General features: G+C 35.2%; 1 protein-coding gene across 2 annotated transcripts in view; it reads right to left on the minus strand.

Moving 5' to 3' along the window:
* Nucleotides 1-24269, minus strand: part of RIT2 (Ras like without CAAX 2) — a 373437-nt gene that overhangs the window by 165441 nt on the left and 183727 nt on the right. For both annotated transcript variants that reach the window (XM_042910448.1, XM_042910447.1), the window contains exon 4: nt 23108-23299. In XM_042910448.1, coding sequence (XP_042766382.1) covers nt 23108-23299 — 192 coding nt within the window. The remainder of the gene's footprint in view (nt 1-23107; nt 23300-24269) is intronic.

The following is a 24269-nucleotide window of genomic DNA, read 5'->3' on the forward strand; positions in this document are numbered from 1 at the left end:
CTTTATCTAGGATAGCAAGCCTGATAGAGCTCTTTGTCTATGTCAGAAGGCTGACAGCATTCAGTGGCAACAGTACAGCTTAGCTGAGCCCTTGCAGCTGTACATCACTGCTGTCAGGTTCCAATGTACCCTGTGGTGTCAGTGACATAGAAAAATGTGGAGAAGGGACATTGTTATAGTCAAAGCAGTGAGTACTTTGTAAGGTAGCTGGCAAAACAAAAAGATTGTCTATCAGAAAGGTATATATGTCACAGACTATGAATTTCTTGGAGCCAAATTCTAGCAGAAGTCAACAGAAAACCAATGGGAACCCAATTATCAGCAAGACACATGGGAAGATTTCAATCTGCAGGGAAGAAAAACTTTTATCTCAGAAGTAAGTATCAGGGAGAGGTTGGTAAAAGGGTACAAACTCTGAGTTATAAGATGATTAAGGTGTGAGGATCTAATGTCTAACATGGTGATTACAGTTGATAATACTGTTTTAGATAACTGAAATTTGCTAAGAGTGTAGAACTAAGTATTCTTATAAAAAATTAAATATGTGAAGTAATGGGTATTTTAATTAACCCCATGGTGGGAATCAAATAATCATGTTGTAAATTTTAAATATATTATACTTTTATTTGAAAACTAAACCTCAGTAAAGCTGGAAAAAATAAATATTTAAAACTATAATTCCAATTTGTTAAAAATAAAATTCCCTTTTCTAAAAGGTCACATTTCAAATATTGAGGGTTAAAATACAGACATATTTTGGAGTCACAATATTCAACACAGTACAGGGTATAAGACATCTGACCAACTAGAAACCAAGGTCAGTAGTAAAAAGGAATTTGAGTACCTGTAAACCTATCAAGATAGTGACAAAGAATAAGGAAGTGAGTGAGCAGGGGGTGAATAAGAAAGGAACAAGTGATGTAATGGGGGACATAAGTTGACAGCCTGGGCAAAATGAAGAGGACAAGTTGTCCTTGGGTAGAACTGGAATCCTAGATCAGAACTGTCAAAACATCACAACAGTGAGTCTGACTTGTTAGCTGGAGATTGGAAGGTATAATATGGGTTCCATAGGGAGGCTGAGTTGGGCTGTGTTTCTCACAAAGTGGTCCACAGATCATTTACCCACATTAGCATTACATTGAGTGCTGGTCACCAGATTCTGCTGTCCCATCACAGACACAACATATCTGAATCTGCAGATAAGGAATAGCGAAGCTTCAAATTTGATGCTAGATAATTTGTATGGCCACTGAAATGTGACAAATTTTGAGGTAGTTGAAAGCCATGATGCCTCAATTATGGGGTTCAGCGGGTGAGACAGAGATGTAGGCTGGCAAGAGAGATCAAGAGACTTGAGATTCCTTATATAGAGAATAAGGCTGTGTTTGTGGTGCCCACCTCTGCCTCCTCTGTTCCCCTGATATCTGTTCTTCCTCCTCATTTGCTCATTTGTTCTATACCTAAAAATCTTTTCCTCTAGTATCTATTAAGAAAAGACTCTCCAATCTTCAAGACTCCACTCATACTGTTTTGTTTTTGTTCTTTTGCTTGAGTTCTAAGATGATCACCTTTATTTTGATGCACAAATGTGTGAGGTAATGCAAGCCTGAGGTGCATTAAGAGCTCAACTTTGGAGTCGTCATTTCCTTCTGGAAATATCACTTAAGCTATAAAAGCATGCTAACATGCTCTGTAATTTGGATATTCTAATCTTAAAAGCAAAAGCCTATCTTGGCAGCATTGCTTTTTCTTTGTAAGGGAAGAAATTCAGGGCAATTTTCCTATACACTTCACTCTTTCAGATGAGTTGGTTATAAAATAGCTAAGAAAACATGACCTGAGACATTTATGTAGTTAAACACATCATCAGGAAAGAGTACTTTTTTTTCCAAATGATTACTGTATTTAAGTCAAAGGACAGCATTCAAAAATATTGAAGAAATTTCCATAAAACACCTGGATTACTTAATGTCATTAAAATATGTAGCACCATTTAACAGTTTACATTTTTAAAAAGCTTAGTAAAATACTTCCTCAATAGCATACAATCCCATATATCACTAAATCGAACAAGTTAGACTAATATGAAACTATACAATTTCAAAACAATTAATGAAATTTAATAAATTAAATTAATAAAAATGAATTAGAAACTAATTAAGTTAATTATTAACTAAATCCCAGTAATAATATTTAATAATCAATTAGTACATACAGAGCATGCATTATATTTCTTAATTAATCTAAATTAAGTGTGTGATTAAGAAATGTAAGATAATTTATCTTTAATGATGTGCTTTTCATTCTACAAAATTTAATGTTGTATAATTTGGGTGAAATTTCTGCTTCTCTTAGGTGGATGGTATTATTACAATACGTCACATGTGACAGACTGCACAGTCACTTAATGAGTTTTGAAATTAAAATGTCTCTGGAGTTGTTCACAAAACCTACCTTGGAGTCAAGATTTTGTGTGAGAAAGTGAGATCCGTAGTCCATGCCATGAGAGAGGCAGGCAAGCACTTGTTGAAATAAAGCTAATCCCCATATATAAACAGTTAGGTTTAAGATGTGCCAGGTTGGCACTGCATGGCTATTGTATACATTGTACCACAGCTATCAGTAAGCAAGAAGCTAGAAATCACACCTACAATTACCTTTTAGTGAACGAGTTTCTTTTGATGGTATTGGCTCTATCTAAATATCTTGCCATCATCCCCCTGGTTCAAACTTCTACCACAGACTTCCTTATACGTATAAATATTCTATGAAACAATTTTCTCTGTTTTAAGATCAATATCAATCATATTTCAGTAAACAAGATATTTGAGGACAGTAGAGATTCAACTTTGTAGGCTGAGGCAGAAGGACTCAACAGTAAAGAGAAAATGTGAAGATGTTCAATGGGAAAAAAAAATGAAATGATACACTAGAAAAAACACCAAGGGATGCAATCAGAAAATAAAGAAGGCTTATCTTTAGCAGTGACTCCCAAAGCATGAAACACACAGCTATCGGCATTCTCAAGACTTTCAGTAGATTCAAGAGGTCAAAACTATTTCCATAATACTGTTAAGATTTTATTTGGCTTTTTTCTCTACTGTGCTGGCATGTGTTCTGATGTGTACAAAAACAATATTGGGTAAAAGGACTGTTGCTTTGGCATGAATCAAGGTAGTGACACCAGATTGAACAAGTACAGTATCACTTGCTGCCACATACTCATAAAGTTTTAGAATAAACTTGAAGCTGTCAAAATTAATTTCACTAAATATTGACCCTTGAATTAACATTTCTAAGGAAATGTGAAGTGCACATACACATAAAACAGCTCTCTGCTGCCAATATACAATGGTTTTCTTGAGTTAAAGCACTTACACAGCCGGCTGGGGTTATGAGCTGAGATAGCCACATTTTTAGAAAACACTGATTTTGCCTGAAAGAATGCTTAACAGATAAGCCATCGTTATTCAGGTTTGAATACCTGGCATACATTTTCTTGACAATTAAGAAAATGAACTTTTCATTTCAAGGAGTACTACTGACAATATTTGTGGCCAATAACAAAACTTAAGCATTCACACAAAAATAAGAATTCTGGCAACCTTGTATCCTCTATCATGAACTTCCTAATTCTAGAAGACTTTTAAAATGAAACTGGTAGGGGCGCCTGGGTGGCTTGGTCGGTTAAGCGTCCGACTTCGGCTCAGGTCATGATCTCACAGTCTGTGGGTTCGAGCCCCGTGTTGGGCTCTGTGCTGACAGCTCAGAGCCTGGAGCCTGTTTCAGATTCTGTGTCTCCCTCTCTCTCTGCCCCTCCCCTGTTCATGCTCTGTCTCTCTCTGTCTCAAAAATAAATAAATGTTAAAAAAAAATTAAAAAACAATAAAATGAAACTGGTAAGTAAAATTAATGAACCTACTATTTTGATATTATATAATCAAATACGTTACCATTTGGAAGATAGGCATAATTTAGTGAACCAATATTTTCTATGAGACCAGTGTGTGGTATTACAAAACCATGTATATTTTTGTAAAAGGTCTATTTAAAAATGCAAGGTAAACCAATAAATTTTAAGATACAAGAGTATCAAAAATAAATAAACCAACAAACAAATAAGCCACAAGAGTATAAAATTCAACTGACATGGGTATAGATGCTACTTGGCAACTAATTTTTAAGAAAATATCCCTTCTAGGATATCCTGTATCATCAAATAAAAATCTCCACAACTACCTGGAAGAACTTTGAAAATATGTTCCCTTTTCTAACCTTGGATTTTTTCCATATACTTACCAAACCAAATGTGCATAGCAGCCTGAATAAAAAAGCAGATATGAGAATTCAGCTGTCTTCTTTTTGGCCAGACATTAGTGAGATTTGCAAATAGTATAAAACTGTGAGTAAATTTGGAGGAAAATATAGGTTGATCTTATTTTTAAGAATCAGTTATTGATACTAACATATAATCAGGTTACTATTATTATTTTAAATAATGTAAAAATAATAAATTTAAAGTTCTGTTTTAATTTTTAATGTGGTGAATATCAATAGATATATATTGATACGTATCTGAGTTTTAATTTTTAATATGGTAAATAGCAATAGATATAGATATTTATTGATATCTGCTTATCTCAGATAAACAGAAGGCCTTGTGGGTCTTTAATAATTGTATGAATGTAAAATAACCCTTGAGAATCATTTGGAATATCTACATAACTTATTGAACCAATGTTTTCCAAGAGACCTTTTCCAGTAGGCTTTATTTTTTTTTTACCTATAAAATGTATATAAATATGTCATGATGATCAGTACATAGACATGTAATGAGTCTAAATTAAAGCAAATTATTATGAATATAAATTCAGAAGAGTACAAGAGGAAAATGATATGTAAAGGCTCATAGAATACCCATAGTTCTGTGTTTTGCAAGCTGGTTGTAGAGTTTATTGATGGGCATTTTATTTTTATGTACCTATAATTTACATATATTCTGTTACATCAACTATTTCAAAATTTTAAAATTAGAAGATTCTAAGTAACATTTAATTAGAAAACAGGAATGGGAAAAATTGGAGGGCAGTTGAAGCATGCTAATGCTATGTTTTTCAAAAAATAAAAACACAAATTTTGGCTTCTCTTGGGAAAAAGATATATATGTTTGTGGAAAACTGGAGGGTAACATATGAGGTATAAACTAGAACTTCCAAACAATAAGAGATAAAAAATAATAATAGTTAATTAAAGACAAGAATGCATTAAAACAGAGACAAAGAGAAATACCACAAATGCAGAAACATAAATTATAATATACCAATAATTATAAAAATGCAAATATATGACATTGTTTTTCAGTCTGTATTTTATATTTATACAATATTTTTATATGCTAGTTACAAGAACAATTTAAACAACATGACAGGAGTTAAAGGATTAGAGAAGAGAACTGAAAAAAGCTATAGTAATAGAATGTGGTGTATAAAGCAGTTTTGAAAAGATGGAAAAGGGAAAAATAATAGAGAAGCAATCTGGAGACTTCCAGGGATTATAGTGGAGTAGAGGGTCCTAGACTCATCTCAACCCATGTATACAGCTGGATAGCACCCACATCAGTGTAAACAATCAAGAAAATAATCTGAAGACTGGCAGAATGGACTCCCCACAGCTAAATCTAAAGAAGAGGTCACATCAGAGAGGGTAGGAAGGGCAGGCATGTGGTCAGGAGCCATGCAGACCCACAAAGAAATGTAAATATATTGCATGCTCATGGATTAGAGGAAAAGGTATTGTTAAAATATCTATACTATCAAAAGTAATCCACAGATTTAATGCAATCCCCATCAAAATACTGAAAATATTTTTCACAGAACTAGAACAATTCTAAAATTTGTATGGAAACACAAAAGACTCCAAATAGCCAAAACAATCTCAAAAAACAAAACTGGAGAGCACACAATCAGATATCAAGATATACTACAAATCTGTAATAATTAAAACCATAGGATACCGGCACAAAAATAGACACACAGATCAATAGAACAGAACAGAGTCCAGAAATAAACCTGTGATTATAAGATCAATTCATCTTTGACAAAGGAGGAAAGAATATACTTTGGGAAAAAGGCAACAAATAGTGTTGGGAAAGCTGGACAGCAACATGCAGAAGGATAAAAGTGGACCACTCTCTCACACCATTCACAAAGAACACAAAAAGGACTAAAGACCTAAATCTGATTAGAAGGAGTGCATGCACCCCGATGTTTATAGCAGCATTACCAACAATAGCCAAACTATGGAGAGAGTCCAAATATCCATTAAGTGGTAAATGGATAAAGAAGATGTGAGGCAGGTGTGTGTGTGTGTGTGTGTGTGTGTGTGTGTGTGTGTGTACATGCTGGAATATCAGTCATCAAAAAGAATTCAATCTTGCCATTTGCAACAATTTGGTTGGAGTTAGTTTATTATGCTAAGCGAAATAAGTCAGAGAAAGATAAATACCGTATGATTTCACTCACATGTGGAATTTAACAGAACAGATGAACATATGGGAGGAGAAATAAAAGAGAGAAACAAATCATAAGAGACTCTTAAAGAACAAACTGAGGGTTGATGGAGGGAAGTGGGTGGGGGATGGGCTTGGTGGGTGATTGGTATTAAAAAGGGCACTTGTTATGATGAACACTGGGTATTGTATATAAGTGATGAATCCCTGAATTCTACTCCTGAAACCAATATTGCACTCTTTTTTTTTTTTTAATTTTTAAGAGTTTTTAAGCGTTTATTTTTTGAGAGACAGAACATGAGCAGGGAAAGGACAGAGAGGTAGGGAGACACAGGATTCGAAGTAGGCCCCAGGCTCTGAGCTTTCTGCACAGAGGCTGATAGGGGGCTCAAACTCACGAACAGTGAGATCCATGACCTGAGGTGAAGTCAGAGGCTTAACTGACCGAGCCACCCAGGCACACCAATATTGCACTGTATGTTAACTAACTAGAACTTGAACAAATATTTGAAAAAAAAAAAAACCCTAAATCTGAGACCTGAAACCATAAAACTCCTAGAAGAGGGCACTGGGAGTAATTTCTCTGACATTGCCCAACATTTTTCACATATATCTCCTGAGGCAAGCAAAATTAAACAATTGGGACTACATCAAAATAGAACACTTCTGCATAGCAAAAAAAATAATCAACAAAACTAATGACAACCTACTGAATGGTGGAAAAATATTTGCAAATGACATACCCAATAAAGGGTTAATATTCAAAATATATAAAAATCTTACACAACACGTGCAAAAAACCCCAAATAATCCAATTTAAAAATGGGTGGAAGACATAAATACACATTTCACCAAAGAAGACATATAGATGACCAACACACACATGAAAAAATGCTCACATCACTAATCATCAGGGTAATGCAAATCTAAACCATAACGAGATCCCACCTGTCAGAATGGCTAAACTCAAAAACAAAAAAACAACCAGTGTTGACAAGGATGTGGAGAAAAAGGAACCCTTGTGTACTATTGGTGGGAATGCAAATTGGTGCAGTCACTGTGGAAAACAGTATGGAGGTCCCTTAAAAAATTAAGAATAGAATTACCATAGGGGCGCCTGGGTGGCTCAGTCGGTTAAGCATCCAACTTCGGCTCAGGTCATGATCTCACGGTCGGTGAGTTTGAGCCCTGCGTCGGGCTCTGTGCTGACAGCTCAGAGCCTGGAGCCTGCTTCTGTGTCTCCCTCTCTCTCTGACCCTCCCCCGTTCATGCTCTGTCTCTCTCTGTCTCAAAAATAAATAAACATTAAAAAAATTTAAAAAAAAGAATAGAATTACCATAAAATCCAGTAATTCCACTACTTCGTATTTACCCAAAGAACACAAAAACACAATTCAAAAAGATATGTACACTCCTATGTTTATTGCAACATTATTTATAATAGCCAAATTATGGAAGCATCCTAAGTGTCCACTGGTAGATAAATGGATAAGGAAGCTATGGTATATAGATACACAATGGGATTTTACTCAACCATAAAGAATGAAATCTTGCCATTTGCAACAACATGGACGGACCTAAAAGGTATAATCCTGAGTGGAGCTGGTCGAAGAAAGACAAATACCCTAAGAGAAGAAACAAATGAATAAAGGAAAAAAAGAGAAATCAATAAACAGACTCTTTATTATAGAGAGCAAACTGATGGTTACCAGAGTGGAGGTGGGTACAGAGATGGGTGAAACAGGTGAAGGGGATTAGGAGTACTCTTATCCTGATGAGCACTGAGTAATGTATAGAGTTGTTGAATCACCATATTGTATGCCTAAAACTAATATAATACTACACATAAACTATACTAGAATTAATTTTTTCTTAAAAAGTAACTTGGACCAGAGCAGGACTAAAGTTTACAATGCATTTTGGTGAATTTATAAAAATAAGGTCTTTCTTATTTCATTGATTAAAAAAAAAAGAAGCAATCTGGGAGATCCAACAGTTATATACCCATGTGCTTTTAAGAAAATCATCCTATATAGGACACAGTCTAACCAAATTACAAGAAAAAGTGGACAGATCTTCAGTCTTAGTATGTACTTGTCAGATCTCTTTAGTATTTGATATAGTAAAGAAAACAATTATGAAATTTATGTAATAGATTGATCAGCAATACCAGCTCTGTCTTGCTAAAGAAGAAATTGTTAGGCAAATCTCAAAATGCAACTCACAAAGAAAACTTAAAGTGAAAAAAGGAAGTGATAGAATGGATGTATGTATGTACATATGTATGTATATGTGCACATAAAACATAAAAACAAAATTCATCAGAATATGTAAGTAACTCCTATTAATTCATATACAAAGGGTAGGTAACAATAAACATGTGGCCAAGTGTAAAAAGATAACTCATGGGAGGATACAAAAAAGTTACATGAAAAAGTTCCCCCACCTAATTGGCAATCAGGAGAATGGAAATCAAAGTGATGACAGATTTTCATACTAGTTAGACTGACAAAAATGTAAAACCCAATAACTAGGATGCAGAAAATGATTTTTAATATATTCTAGAGGGTGTGTAAATTGGTACGATTATTTTGGAAAGTGATTTGTCAATACCCTCAATACCCAGTAACCTATAAATTTGCATGCCTTCACCCAGTTCAGTTTCACTTCAGCCATGTCTGCTAAGGTTCTTTTTGCACATGTTTTTGAATGGATGTGCAAAGAAATGTTTGTGGCAGCATTGCTAGTAATGTGAAAAACCTGGTGGAAGCATTTTACAATAGGTCAATATAAATTTCAATGTATTAATTGATTATGCAACCCATTAAAATGCATAAACTAGGTTTATATATTTATCAACATATATATCAAAATAATAACCGTGTGTGAAACAAGAACAAGTTGCCTGAATAGGTAGACTTGTATACTTACATGTACGAATATGTGGGGGTATACATATGATGTATTTAAATATATACAAATAGGCAAAATTATAATACCTGGTATTTCTAACTACACATGGTTTGTAAATATACAGAAACATGCATTGGTGATTAGAGAGCAGGTAACAGGTAAGGAGGCTTGCTCTAGAACCCAGAACTAGGGATAAAGACTGAGGAAGAAGAACATACGTTTATAAGCAATATTTATCCTTTTATTAAACAAAAATAACTGAGATAAACGTATACACACACATTTACGTGTATATAGGCAGATACATATTCTGATATACATATATATATCTGCCTATTCCAGGAGCATTTTCATTTTAAGCCTGTCTCTCTTGGAATGAAAGTTTGCACTCCCTAATATTGAATACCAAGTTTCAATAAGCAAGCAGGGAGAGAGGTGTTCTGTGGTTGAGAACAGCCAGCCAGCCTGAATGCACATTACATATGCAGTTATATGCTTTGCCCATTATTATGACTCTATTTTCCATCAGGCAAGAACCAAATAATACAAGTTCTCTTTTATTCTCAAAATAAAAACCAAACCTATCCTGTCTCATAATGTCTCATTTTTTATACAGACACATATACTGAATATACAGCAAAATAGAACCATAAAAGTGCTGAAATCATATTACATTAATGTCATTACTGCATGAATTTCCTAAGAAATGTCATCTTTGATTATATGTCTTTATTCCTTGATCTTTTCTATCTAAAAAAATATAAGAAAAATATAAATCTTAATTTAAATAGTAGCATGCTATACTTAAGATATTCCAACGATGCTTCTGACATTATTGGTTTCTTAGAGAAAAACCATGTTCTATCCAGCCTCTCCCCTGCTGCTCCTCATGGTCATTTTAATTGCAGATTATTCTCATTTTTGTAGTATTACTGATAGATTGGAAGCAGAGGATATACATCATTAATTGCTGTGTATAGAACACTGCATTTCAAAACCTGTCTTTTTTGGCCCCAGATTTTATCTGTTTATTACAAAAATGGCTTTGTCTCCTCCATTAGGACAAACACTACTGAAAACAATGCAGTATTTCCAATTATTCCTGTTTCTTTATACTACACTCAAGGATTGGACCAAGAGACCTAGCTTTCTGCCTGGTCTCTCTCAACATATCCAGCATCATACTTAGCATTGGTGCTTTAAAGGATGTACACACGTATTTTTCAATCACCTTTTCTTAGGATGGTGGTGTTCCATGGAATTATTATCTCAAACTTTGTCTCCATCTTCCCTCAGTTTGTGTCCAGTAAAGGAAAAAAAACCACCAAGTATTTCTCTGCCTATTCTTTTTAAACATCTTTCTTCTGATTTTTTTTCATTTAGTATAAACTAGTTCCTCCTTCCATTAAGTGCACAGACAAGCTGTGTGGGCAGATGTACACAAAATGGATCCAGTGTGAACAGTGCAGAGGCACTAGCAAGTGGAGAAGTCACAACAAGAAGGGCACACTAGTGTGCGATGTTCACTGAACAAATGGTTTAGTATGCTTATGGTTTAGAATTCAAGGCATGGAAAGTTGGCATGAGAGAGGTGCGCAAGGACTGTGTTTAGATGGGATCTGGCATTGGAATTTACTCCACAGACTATCAGAACAATTGAGTACAAAGGATAAAATTATCATATGCATTTTGAGAAAAACCAAACAAAAAGCTCAAAAGCAGGGACCTACTAAGGGTGTTTGACACAGACTGGGAAGAATCTACCATAACCCCTATCCCACCTATACGTGACCCTGCTTCCCTTCACTTCTATCACCCACTAATTTGGCTACTGTCTCCTAAGTGCCAACAGAGGACCATATGGGTATAGCCCTAGCTCTTACCAGTAACAGTGGGCTCTCAGGGGCCAGTGTCTGGTACATGTAGCTCACAGAGCTTTTTCAAAATAAAACTAAATCCTATTCATTGGCATTTAAATTAACTTATGGTCAATTTAGAACAGCAGGAGGTATGTACAAGGCCTACAAACTTAACTGCTACAGCAAAGAATTCACTGGTCAACAAAAGAACATGTCATTAAAGTGTACAGGTGAGTTCTTCCTCTGGCTATCGCCCACTAGGTAATTTTGAACAACGCTTCCACTGAAATAAACTAGTAGACCTTGAGGGACAGATCAAGATAGATAAAGTTCCTGATTATATTAAGTTGATGTGGGATTTTTTTAGTCTTTTTAGTTTTGTGCCAGAAGTAAATATGATAAGTCACAGTGCTAAAAAAAAAAAAAAAATCAAGAGTAATTTCTTAAAAAAAGAGATTTTAGATGGATAAAAAAGTTATTCATCTCAAATTTTAAATAAATGTGTTTAGTATTTTTCAAGGACAGGAAAGATTAAAATTTTTAGCAAATAAGATGAAAATTTAAAAGCAGAATTACTAAAATTTAAAAACACAACAATTTAAATTAAGAACTCAGTGTGTTAGTTTAAATCAGATTAAGTGTAAGGGAAAGAGTAAAGAAAAAGAGCATTCATAAGAAAATATCTAGAATGAAGTGCAGGGATATAAAATGATGGAAAATAACAGAAAAATATCCTAGCTGAAATATAAGATAAGGTGAAAAAGATTAACATAGCTCTAACTGGATATTAGAAGGGAAAGAATAATACAAAAGTCATATATGAAGAGGTAATGACTAAGCATATTACAAATCTGATTAAAAAAAAATAAGCCACAACTCAAAAAGCACAGATTTTAACAAGCACACACCCAGAGAGCAAGTAAGCAAGAGAGAGAAAGCCACATAGGTACCTCAAAGTAAACCTCTTTAAAATTATAAGACAACAATGGGGTGCTTTGGTGCTTCAGTCTGTTAACCTTCAGACTCGTGATTTTGGCTCAGGTCATGATCTCAGGTTTTGTGAAATGGAGCCCCACATCAGGCCAGGCTCCGCACAATACAGAGCCTGCTTGGAATTCTTTAGCTCTTTCACTCTCTCTCAAAATAAATAAACATTTAAAAATAAAATAAAATTATAACAAGAAAAATCCTAAAATCATCAGGGGTGGCAACTGTGGTATAGGAGGTGTGGTGCAGAGTACCTTCAAAATAACAATTGGATGGGTATCTTATTTTCCAACACAAACAAAGGATACCAGAACAAATGGAATTCTATCTCCAAATTGTTGAAAGAAAATGACTACAAATCTGGACATACATGAACTACCACCCAAAAATGTATATTCTTACCAAATATATATGGGACATTTACCAAAACTGATCACATGGCATGTTTAAAAATCAACACCACAAATTTGAAAGGACTAAAATTATAGAGTATATTTATTAAGCAGAAATTCATTAACAAAATACCTCATAATTCACCATATGCCTAGAAATTAAGAACTACACTTCTGAAAAACCCATGAGTAAAAGCAGAAATCACAATCAAAATTAGACAAATTTTGAACTTAATGATAAAATAGGACATAAGGGCTTCAGCTGAGGTCATGATCTCACCGTCCGTCAGTTTGAATCCTGTATCAGGCTCTTTGCTGACAGCTCAGAACCTGGAGCCTGCTTGGGATTCTGTGTCTCCCTCTTGCTCTCTTCCCCTCCCCCACTCTCAAAAATAAATAAACATTAAAAAAAATATTTTTAAATAGGACATAAGAATTTAGGGTATAGCTATATTAAAGTCTTCATTAGAGGTACAATTACAAACTTAAATGCATAAATCAGAAAAGAACAGATGAAAATCAATGAGCTAAGCATCCATTTCAAGCATTTGTAAACAGGGTAGTAAATAAAACTCCAAAAAATTAGGAAAAAGAAATAATCAAAACTAAAACCTGGCAATTATAAAATGGGACAATTTCAAGATAATCTAATAAGAATAGTGAGATAGATGTAAAGGATAATACATTAAGACGTGGGTTTACTCCAGAACTCTAGGATATATTTCACAATTAAAAATGAATCAATAAGGGGCCCCTGGGTGGCTCAGTCAGTTAAGCGTCAGGCTTCAGCTCAGGTCATGATCTCACAGGTCATGAGTTCAAGCCCTGGGTTGAGCTCTGTGCTGACAGCTCAGAACCTGGAGCTACTTCAGATTCTGTGCTCCCTCTCTCTCTGCCCCTCCCCCACTCACACTCAATCTCTCTCTAGAATTAGAATAATAGAATTATTTAACTTAAAAACAGATCAATAGAATGTACTCAATCTGAACAAAGAGAATATAGACCAAAAGAAAAAATGGAATCATTTGCTGAAGCATTTCAGTAGAGAAGAGGTAGCCTTTTCAGTAAATGGTACTACAGCAATTAGATATCCAAAACAAACCAAAACAACAAAGCAAATAACAATAATAATAATATAATAATAATAATAATAAAACATTTTATACAAGCAATAATTCAAGATAGATCATGCTCTTAAATGTAAAACATAAAACTTCAAGAAAAAGACATAGGTGAAAATCTTTGAGACCTAGGACTAAGTGGTATTCTTTGATTTGATCCCAAAATTATGATTCTTTTAAGTAAAGAATGGACTTCAACAAAATTAAAATTTTTCCTGCAGAAGAGCTTGTTAAAAGAACGAAAAGGCAAATTACAGACTGGGGGAAAATATTTGCAAATCGTATATCTGACAAAGGCCTTGAATCTTGAGTTTACAAAGAATTCCTCAATGCTTAATACTAAAAAAATAAATAAATAAAAATAAAAAAAATTTAAAAAGGAATAACCCAATTATAAAATAGTCAAAGGACATGCACAGACATTTCACTGAAGAGGCTATACAGATGGCAAATAAACACATGAAAAGATGTCTAATATTATTAGTCATTGGAGAAATGCAAATTAAAACCATAATGGGATACCACTATACACCTAACAGAATGTCTAAAATGAAAAATAGTGATAGCATCTAATGCTGGCAAGGGTGAGAATGTAAAGTAAGTACAGACACTCTGGAAAATATGTTGGTATCTCCTTTCTAAACTAAAAATAGATGCATCCTAAGACCCAGAAATTTCACTCTTGGGCCTTTATCCCAAGGAATTATAGACTTGAGTTCATGCAGGAATTTGTACATAAATGTTCATAGCAGCTTTATTTATAATAAATGAAAGCTGGAAACTACCCAAATGTCTTTAAAGGGTGAATGGATGAACAAACTAGTTATATCCAAACTGAATGTTATTCAGTAATAAAAAGGAACACATTATTGATAAACAAAACTTGGATGTACTGCAGGATATAGTGCTGAATGAAAACAGCCAATCTCAAAAGGATGCATACTGGGTGATTTCCATGTGTAACAATCAAGAAATAAACCATGTGTGCAGAGATGGAGAATGGACTGGTGGACTGATGGTTGCTGGGGGTTAGAAATTGGGATGAGTAGCGAATGGGTATGGCTGTAAAGGAGTAACATGAGGGAGTCTTAAGGTAATGGTACAACAGGGTATCTTGATTGTGGTGGTGGTTATACAGGCTACATAGGTGATAAAATTGCATATAATTATACAAATATACGCCCAGATGAGTGTGTTATAACTGGTGAAATTCAATATTCTCTATGGATTGAACAAATATCAAGTTCTTGGTTTTGATATTTTATAGTTATGTAAGAAAATAGTACTGGGGATGCTAAGAGAAAGGTGCACGGGTCTTTACACATTTGCTTGTAACCTCCTGTTCTGTATAATTATCTCAAAACACATTTTTAAATATTTCTTACTTATTTTCGAGAGAGAGAGAGAGAGAGAGAGAGACAGAGCACGAGCAGGAGAAGGGCAGAGAGAGCGGGAGACACAGAATCTGAAGCAGGCTCCAGGCTCTGAGCTGTCAGCACAGAACCCGATGTGGGGCTCAAGCTCACAAACTGCAAAATCATGACCTAAGCCGAATTCAGACATCTAACTGGCTGAGCCCCCACGTGCCCCTCTCAAAACAAATACAAAAGCAAGATGATTATGTAATTTCCCAAACATGTGTTTGAATGAAGGGTAAGAGTTCCCAGTGTGCAAACAGGAAGTGTTCCTCTTTCAGAATATCGGTTTCCTTTGCTACTGAAAAGTTCACTTCAGAAAACTTGCCTTTACTAAGACCTACGTTAGTATCTGATTTTCAGATTATTTTCATCAAAATGAAATCTAACGATGATTTTCACTTTTACAAAATATTCTTTACTTCTTTGCTTTATGTCCTTTCAGTTTACAAAAGGTTTTATAGGAACACTGTACTGTCAGATAACAAGGAAAACCTGTTTTTGTAATTCAACCTATAAATATCATTCTTTTGGATTTACAGGATCGTCTTGGTCTCTATAATACCTATACTTATAGCTGCACAAACATACTGAGAGTTTTTTGTTTCTGTTTGTTTTCAATACAACCAGAAGCCTGAGAACTAAAATTATCACAAATGTCAGAGTTTGGCTATACCAGGATACCTAGGAAAGGGCAAGGAGGGCAGAAATCTCAAATAGAATAATAAGAATTTTAAAACTTCACCTACTCAGTATTTCTTTTGAGGAAGTTAAGTGATTGGTCTGAAAATGTTTAAGAGATATGAACAACTTTGTATCTGGGATTTCATTTCAAAGCTCCAATCTGATTCCCCATAAAGCTTTTCTTTCCTCCTTTCCTTAAAAAGAAGCTTTTCTATATACTTCCACTGACTTGTCAATTTTACAAATGTGGCCAATGATCCATGAAAACCAAACAATTCACTGTAACACCATTTAAATAAGGAAGGGAAGCAAACAGTTATGTCACTTCAAACTGAGTAGACACAACCTCTGTTCCAATGAAACATGAAACTGCCAAATGGGGAGCCATTTAGTCACAGGTGTATAATATATGCAGTAAAATTTAGATTTTCTTATGACATATTTGAATGGAGAAGTGAATTTAATTTAGGATATTTTCATCACTGTTCTTTTTGTATCAGTTTTTAAAATTTTTATTTTTTATGTGTCTATGTACATACGTGCGTGTGTGAGAAAAAGAGCATGTGTGTTTTTCTTTCAGGTCTCCAATATCTCATTTAAGACTTTAAAAATGCTTATAGGGTCTAGATTCTCTCTTATGGAGTCTGAAGTATAAATGATCTCATGTCTTTCCATCTATATTCCTTCTAACCCTGTGGCTCTCTAGCTTACTGCAGAATCACCCCATTTGTTCAAATAGATTTCTGTGCCTTCTTCCTATTGTTTCTGATTTACGAGGATTAGGATAGAGGCTGAGAATTTGTGTTTCCTACAATGTTTCTAGGTGATACAGATTCATCCTCATTCAGGATGAGGCTGTCCATACATGGAAAAATTAACTTTTCTAAAATGGCAAAACATAATTTTAGGTCTTTCTCATTTATTGTCATTTTTTACTCAGTTTGACTTAGCTCATGATCTAACAGAAATTCCTAACATTGATTCCTCCAAAGCTTTGTTCAAAATTCAGTTACTTCAAGATGGCTACTCTGTTCCACATTTGAAAAGTAGGAAAACAATTTCAAAATACATTTTGCAAAATCTGTGCACTGAAGCCTATACACTGCAGTTAAAAAATTCACTGGGCCTTCTCCCAGTTTTAATCACCTTTCCTTTTGACACAATACCTAAATATTTGATTTGGTAGGGTCTAAATTGTGAAACCTGTTAGAATAACCCAAAGAATAAACAATCCAGGTGAGGGATAAGGATGGTAGTACCTCGTATTTATTAAGTCCCTAGTTTGTACCAAGAACTGTGCTAATCTAATGACATTATCTCGTCTACTACCTAAAAACCTGTGAAAATAATATTATCCCCATTCTACAGAAGCAGACACTGAGAGGGATTTTGTAGCACATGATACTGGTGAAGGAGTACTTTGAAGGAGAATTTGGGTGTTCATCTTGAGTTTGCCACTCATGCGTCCAAGGACACACTGATTGTCTCAGTGAATATTCAAGCTCAGGACTACCCGGTTCTTTTGATGATATACTTTGTTATTTTCTAAAATGTATTTGCTAAATATAGGTCTTCACTTTGTCTTGAGGAGTCTCATCATGGACACCCACTGTGTTGTGTGACAATGCAACAGTGCCCTCTGGTACCACTGAATGATGTAGCAGTTTGTCCATACATGAAAGGTCTCCAAACTTCACTGTAATTTTGTCACCTGTCATCCTGTCAGCGTGCTGCATGAGTATGGAATTCATGAATAGTCCATTGCTTTTACCCAAGCTGCCATCATCCTTCATCCTGATGACTAAATCTCCTGATTGGTATTCCTGCTTCCATTCTTGCCCTCCTCCATCAACTAGATGGACAACGAAAACTCATTCGTGCCACACCTCTGCTCAAATATTTGAAAGAATTTTCTTCCCATGTGTGTATCTATGTATAAATATATAAATATAAATATATTTATAATTATAAATATTATAAATAAATATAAATAAATTTGCATATAATTTTACTCACGACACCATTTTTGTAGTGTGTAGTTGGTACATACATGCACAAATTGATCATTATCTGTCTCCCCTACTATAATTTCAGATTCTTCTTAAGTTTGAATTTGTCATGTTCACTCCAGAACCAGATTCTAAAAACGTGCCAGTTACCTATTGAGTAATTACTAAATATTTGGTAAATAAATTGGATTAAAAAATAGTTTCAGCAGAACTCCACCTCCAAATTCTAGTTTCAAAACTTACCCATCTAGATAAATTACATCAAATTCTAAGCTTTTTTTCCATTTTAATTGGAGTTAATATATTTGGATGTGTAATGAAATGAAATAGCCTATCAAGAAGATGCTATGGAAAGGATAAGTAAGGCTAGATAATTGTCAAATTTAAATGTGTATTCCCATTATATTGTATGAATTATCAAAACTCTTTTCCCACAAAAAAACCCTCATCATTTTGAAAAATGTGTTTGTATCAATTATCTAATATACTGATTAAAGATGAAGTATTACTCTTTTGCACTTTTAAAAACTCGAATGGCATTTGCAACTACTGCATTATAACATATCCAACATGCTCTGGTACATATTTATGCTTTGTGTTTGACCAAGTGTGTCTTCAAGGTAGGCCCTATCTATCAAATTATCCTGAGGATGCTTGATATACATGTGCCAGGCAGGCTGGTCTTCCCAACTTCTCCTCCTCAATACTCCATGCCTTGTGCACACTCACAGCCCTGGTTCACATTGCCTATTCTCTACACCTACTTTTGTTGTTCCTTCCCCGAAGGACTGTCATCATTCACCTGCTCCTTCCTACCTGGTCAGGATGCCACTCCATTCAGCATCTTCCTTCCTCAAAATGTTGCCAACATCGATTTTTCCTGGTTTTCAACAACAATTGCACTTATGCATGTGTCATATCATTCAACATTTAGTTCTGTTGTTTAATACAATGTTGTACATCACATGCATTGATCCTTTCAGAAGAGAAAGTCCTTGAGGACAGAGACTGGCTTAATCATTCCTTTACTGTGTCCCCAAACTGCCACCGCTCTGCCAAGGGAAGTACATGCTTGACAAAAACTCTAAATAGATGTTTTTCTTAACACAGAAATTTCTTGTCTCTACAGCTTTCATATGCCCCTCTCAATAAAGGAGTTGAACTATTTTCATTAGGTAGGTAACTGAAGAATAAACAAAGGTATTTCATGTTTCCAGATCTGCATTCGAAGAGTTAGGCTGTGGAAAGCTGAGTTTCAAGACTTCAAACTGAGTATTAAGCTGCAATTAGACTGTCAGCACTGAAAGGTTTGTCATGGTCTACCTTCAGGATAAAACAGTTTGTGGTCTACAACAGATGTAAAACTTTCCTAACCCAGCTTTCGGATCTTTGGGACTCACTCCATTTATAGCACCATTTTTACTCTGTAGAATTTTGCAAAAACAGAAAAAAGGCAGAAATTATTACTTTCCACTCCCCAGTGTGACAGCAGAAGACCCAATAGGGAGAAAGGCCATGCAAGCTCAGGGACCTATTGTAGCCTAGGACTTTAAAAAGGGCTTTAGAATAGTTTGGCTGGACTCAGGACAAGATGGTGCCCCTGATTAGAGAACAGTGCCTTTCAGTAGTTTTGAGCACCATTTCCTTGCCCTTAATTTTCCTCACATTCTTCCCAACTCTGGCTATTACTGCCTTGTCCAGCTCCTTGCCCTGGAGCTCCTCGCTCCATCTCCAAAGAGCTATCGTTCTGCTCCTTCCTGCTCCAGTAAAATGCAATTGCTCATCTTCTATCCTCTCAGGAGCATGCTAAGATCCTGAAATGAATATGACCAATTTCATGAAAAACAATAATGGTTTGTAGGCCCAAATTATAAAATAGTGAGATTTCAAATCAGAGACACTGGACATGTTCTCACAGCCCTAACTAGCTATGTGACCTTGAGCAAGTCACTGAATGTATTGAAGTTTCAGATAACTCATAGGTAAATAGGTACCATAAAGGAGCCTACTTTGTGGCCTTATGGTAAAGATGAAATAAAATTATGTGTGCTAAGTGCCTGGCACAGAGTGTTGCAATACTAAATGCATCATCAGGATCAGTGTCAAAATGAATATTGTTCTCAGAGAAAATACTCAAAGTTAAACAGAGTGCTTCAATATATTTTCTTAAAGATGTCATTTATGATGAAGGACATCAGGCACCAAAACTTGTTTCTTTTTCTTGGTACAAAGGGACTTGGAATTCACAAAGATGGATTCAAAATGTAGCCACCCACTCTACCACACAAGCATGATAAGAAGCAGCTGTTATCATCAGCACTTCCCTTTCAACCGCTTTCTATGAGGAAGAAGAGCTGTCAAGTAAAAACCCTGCTTCTCTGCCTCCTAACACTGAACATAAGCACTAGCATGATTTCCTTCAGAAGCTTCCAGAGTTTAACATTATCACTCTAGGACTCTTCACAAAACTCCTTCGAGCTATAGATGATGCAGGTGTCAACATCTTTGTTTTGGGGGGAAAATGTGGAAAAAACCCAAAACTAAAATGGAGACCTATCCTTTAAAGACTGATGTAAGAAAAAGAGTACATGTGATCAGGGTTTTAGTCTTAAGTTTGTCACTAACAGCAGTATTTTATTAAAATCAATTTCTATCAGTAAACTTACTTCTCAAATATCCTCATCCATCAACTGCTTGCCTTACAACTACACGGGACAGTTACAGGATTAAAATAAAGTGAGAATTGAAAGCATTTTGAAAAGGAAAAACCACTCTACAATTATAGGAACAATTATTTCTATCGCAAACACCACAGCCAGAAGCCAAATTTGCATATCAACACTTCATTATTGGAGACATTGGTACATGAGCAGTTTTAAAAAGATTGTAATTTGAGTTTTCATGGTTTTTGCACTTTCTATGACTATCTTGTTTACTTGCTTTTATCTAAAAGGGAAAGTATGTCAAATCTGCTAAATTACTCAGCTTAATATTATTTTTGTTATTTGTTTCAGTGATGTTTGTGATGCCTGTGAGTCACATCACTGCTAATCTGCAATTACCCAGGCTGAGACTGGGTATCTGTTGAACACCTTTGATCCTGGGAAAGCAGAAGCAGAGCCAGGATGGGGAGAGGAAAGCAAATGCCAGCCAGTGTTGGAATCATGGAGAGAAATCATTCTACAGACAATGTGATTAACTTTTGCCTGAAGATGTTTCCCTCATGTTCTCAAATGTACTAGCTTACAAGAGTCACTTGTAGCTCTCTTGACTGGCATTCAATTAAAAGTTTATGTTTCCTAGAAATTCTAAGAAGTACAGTTAAATGTGGTCATGTAATCACTGATGGTATATTTGCATCTCGGGGTGCTCCCACATGTCATTTCCCACAAGTCCTAAAGAAAATAAAAATTAAAAAAAAACCTAGAACCTCCCCACTCTTCAGAGGAATATCTGAAGAGTTCACCACTAGACCTATACCTCTCTTTTTTTCTTTCCTTTTTGTCAAATATCACAGAATAGATTCATATTTCATTGGTGAGATAAACTTGAATTCCTATCTCATAGAAATGTAACCATGTCATACTAAACACTACTTTGGGGAAAAAAAATAAAGCAATGCAGAAGAACAGGTACAGAGGAGACAAATATTATAGCTCCTAAAAAATAGCTGCCACTTTAAGATGCTTAGATTTTCAAGTCAGATATACAAAAAATGCCGCTACAAAAATGTACTGCACGAAATCGTAGAAATTTTGTTTCTGTATTAAAGATAGATTTATAAGCATTGGCTCCATATGAGATATTTTCACTTGAGAAAACTTAAAAGTCATTTGATACAAAAATACAAATATATTTAACACTTAAAGTAGGAGTAAACTGTTTTAGTGAAGATTCTAGCCTTAGAATTTATGAGGTTACTTTAAGAAGAATAAAAATTATTAATTGGAAACACACAAACTATTAAAATCCAGCTCAAATTTAAGGGCAGTTTAAGTAAAGATAAAGTATCTAAAATTATAACTAAACCATTCAATTTAGGTAATTCAATTTACAAAAATTTGTTTTGCATGACTTAGTAATTTAACTTTATACAAAGTGAGTCATGACAATAGAATTGTGAGATGATTTGCCTGGCCCCTGAACTAGGTTTTGGTCATTTAATCTCTTTAGGAGTACTAAGGACAACTGAAGTATCATTACCCTGTAGAGATGAGGCCATCAGTTTGCCCATCAGGCCCTGAGAGTATCTGATCAGATAAGAATAAATTATAATGAACCACATGAAATCTGGTAAAGGATTGCAATATGTGGTTTCTGCTTTATCAGAAGCTAGCCATAGTTTGTGTATTGTCAGTTTTGTTTGTTTGGAGAAAGGAACTGAGGATCACAATGATACAGCAGGGGCAGCTTGAAGCAGATTTATGGTATATGGAAGGTGTTTCTTATTCAACCTGAAAAGTAGTAGCTTCTGACTCTGGAAGGTAGGAGGAGTCCTATTTTGATTACCCATCACTGCATGAAAAATTACTCTAAAATATGGTGGTTTAAACAACTCTATTTTATTTGCCTATGATTCTGTGGGTCAGAAACCCAGACCAGGCTCAGCTGAGAGTTGTCTCTCTTCCATATGGATTGACTAGGTTATCTTATAAAGTTATAGTCAGATGGTAGCTGGTTCTAGAACATGATAAGTAGCTTTGCCCACATATGTGGTGCCTTGGCAGGAACTGCGGTGAGGCTGGATGTTGCTTTGTTCACATGGATCTCTCTAATGATTACATTGGTCTTTACATGGTAGCTGGATCTCAAGAGCAAGCATTTTAAGTGGCAAAGGTAGAATCTGCAGAACTCTTATGACTCTACCTCTATAGGCACACAGCATCATCTCTACTATACTGTACTGCCCAAAACAAATCATAGGGCCAGCCCAAATCTAAGGAGTGGGAAAAACAGACAGGAGGATTCCATCATCCTGATGGAATAAAGATACTGCAAAGTAGCATGTGGGATGGGATATATTGTGGTGGCTAACACAATCCACCAGAGATTTTAAAAGATTTTTTTTTTTTTTTTTTTTTTTTTTTTTTTTTTAGAAAAGTCACATGCGTCATTTCTTTCTCATAATTCTCAGTATGAACCTTGGAAAGCAGGCATACTTGGTATTACGTACTCTCGGAGTTAAAAGCAAACTGAAAAAAAAATTTGGCACTCACCTGGCGGAACTGTTCTAGGTCAATTTTGTTACCCACCAGCACCAAGGGAATTTCATAGGTGTGGCGGACTTGAAAAATGAGCTCTTTAAACTTGGCAGCTTCCTGGAATGACTGGCGGTCAGTGACAGAGTAACAGATGATGAATCCCTCTCCACCTCGCATATACTGCTCCCGCATGGCTGTGAATTCTGCCTGTAGAAAAAGAACAAAATTGTTACAGAATTTAAGATAGTGAAGCCAACACATTAATAAAAGGTAAAAAGTAGATAAATTATGAGACCAAGTAATTTGGGTAGAAATTTTTAAAAGTTTATTTCTGGGGTTTGCATATAGAAAAGCAGTATGGGGTCTAAACATAAAATCTGAAAGCTTTAAAGTGTTCAGAGTGTTGATATTTAATCATAGAAAATTTGATTCAAGAGATCTTGGGGGGAGAGATTTTAAATAGCAGGTTAACTAATGAACTCTCAGGGATTATGCACATCCTTTTAATAGCTTTCTACTTAATGATCTCGTTTTAGGAAAGGGAATCTAATTTTGTGTACTCTGAACATTCAAACCTAGAGGAAATAATTTTCTCCTCAAAAAGATGAAAAGAAACACAAGTTTAACTTTGATTATCCTTGCGAATGGAGGAAGCTATTAGCACAGATAATCTAAGACCCAGTTTATGTGTTTGGGTTTTCTTAGATTTGTCTCCTGAGGGGCATCAACAAAGGGAACTTGTTGGCTGAGTCATGGGTCCCTTTCCAAGTTCTGTTCACTCTTACATCTTCTTCTTTTTCTGCAGGGAGAAATATACCGCTGTCCTAACCTGGGAGACACTGATGTATTCGTTTTTCATGTTGTAGCCCACCTGACCTACAATTTCCAGGCAACTCAAAATTCTGCATTTTGTCTGAGCTGCAATACAAAACATTCCTTTTAGTCTAAATATCTGTTTTCATTCACTGTTATTCTGCTGAATCCATGGTTAAAATCACAAGGGCTAGTTAGATACATGCAATGGGAAGTATAAAAATTAGATCCTGGCTGTGGAACAAGCCATATTCAACAGTAAAAGAACACAAGAATATATTGTGACTCGGAATGTTTGTGAAATAAGTCCTCAAAGAAAGGAAGGATCCCATGATCTTGAACTGTATTTGAAGATTTTGCAGAG

Source organism: Panthera leo, chromosome D3, assembly GCF_018350215.1.
Source record: "Panthera leo isolate Ple1 chromosome D3, P.leo_Ple1_pat1.1, whole genome shotgun sequence".
NCBI lineage: Eukaryota > Metazoa > Chordata > Mammalia > Carnivora > Felidae > Panthera > Panthera leo.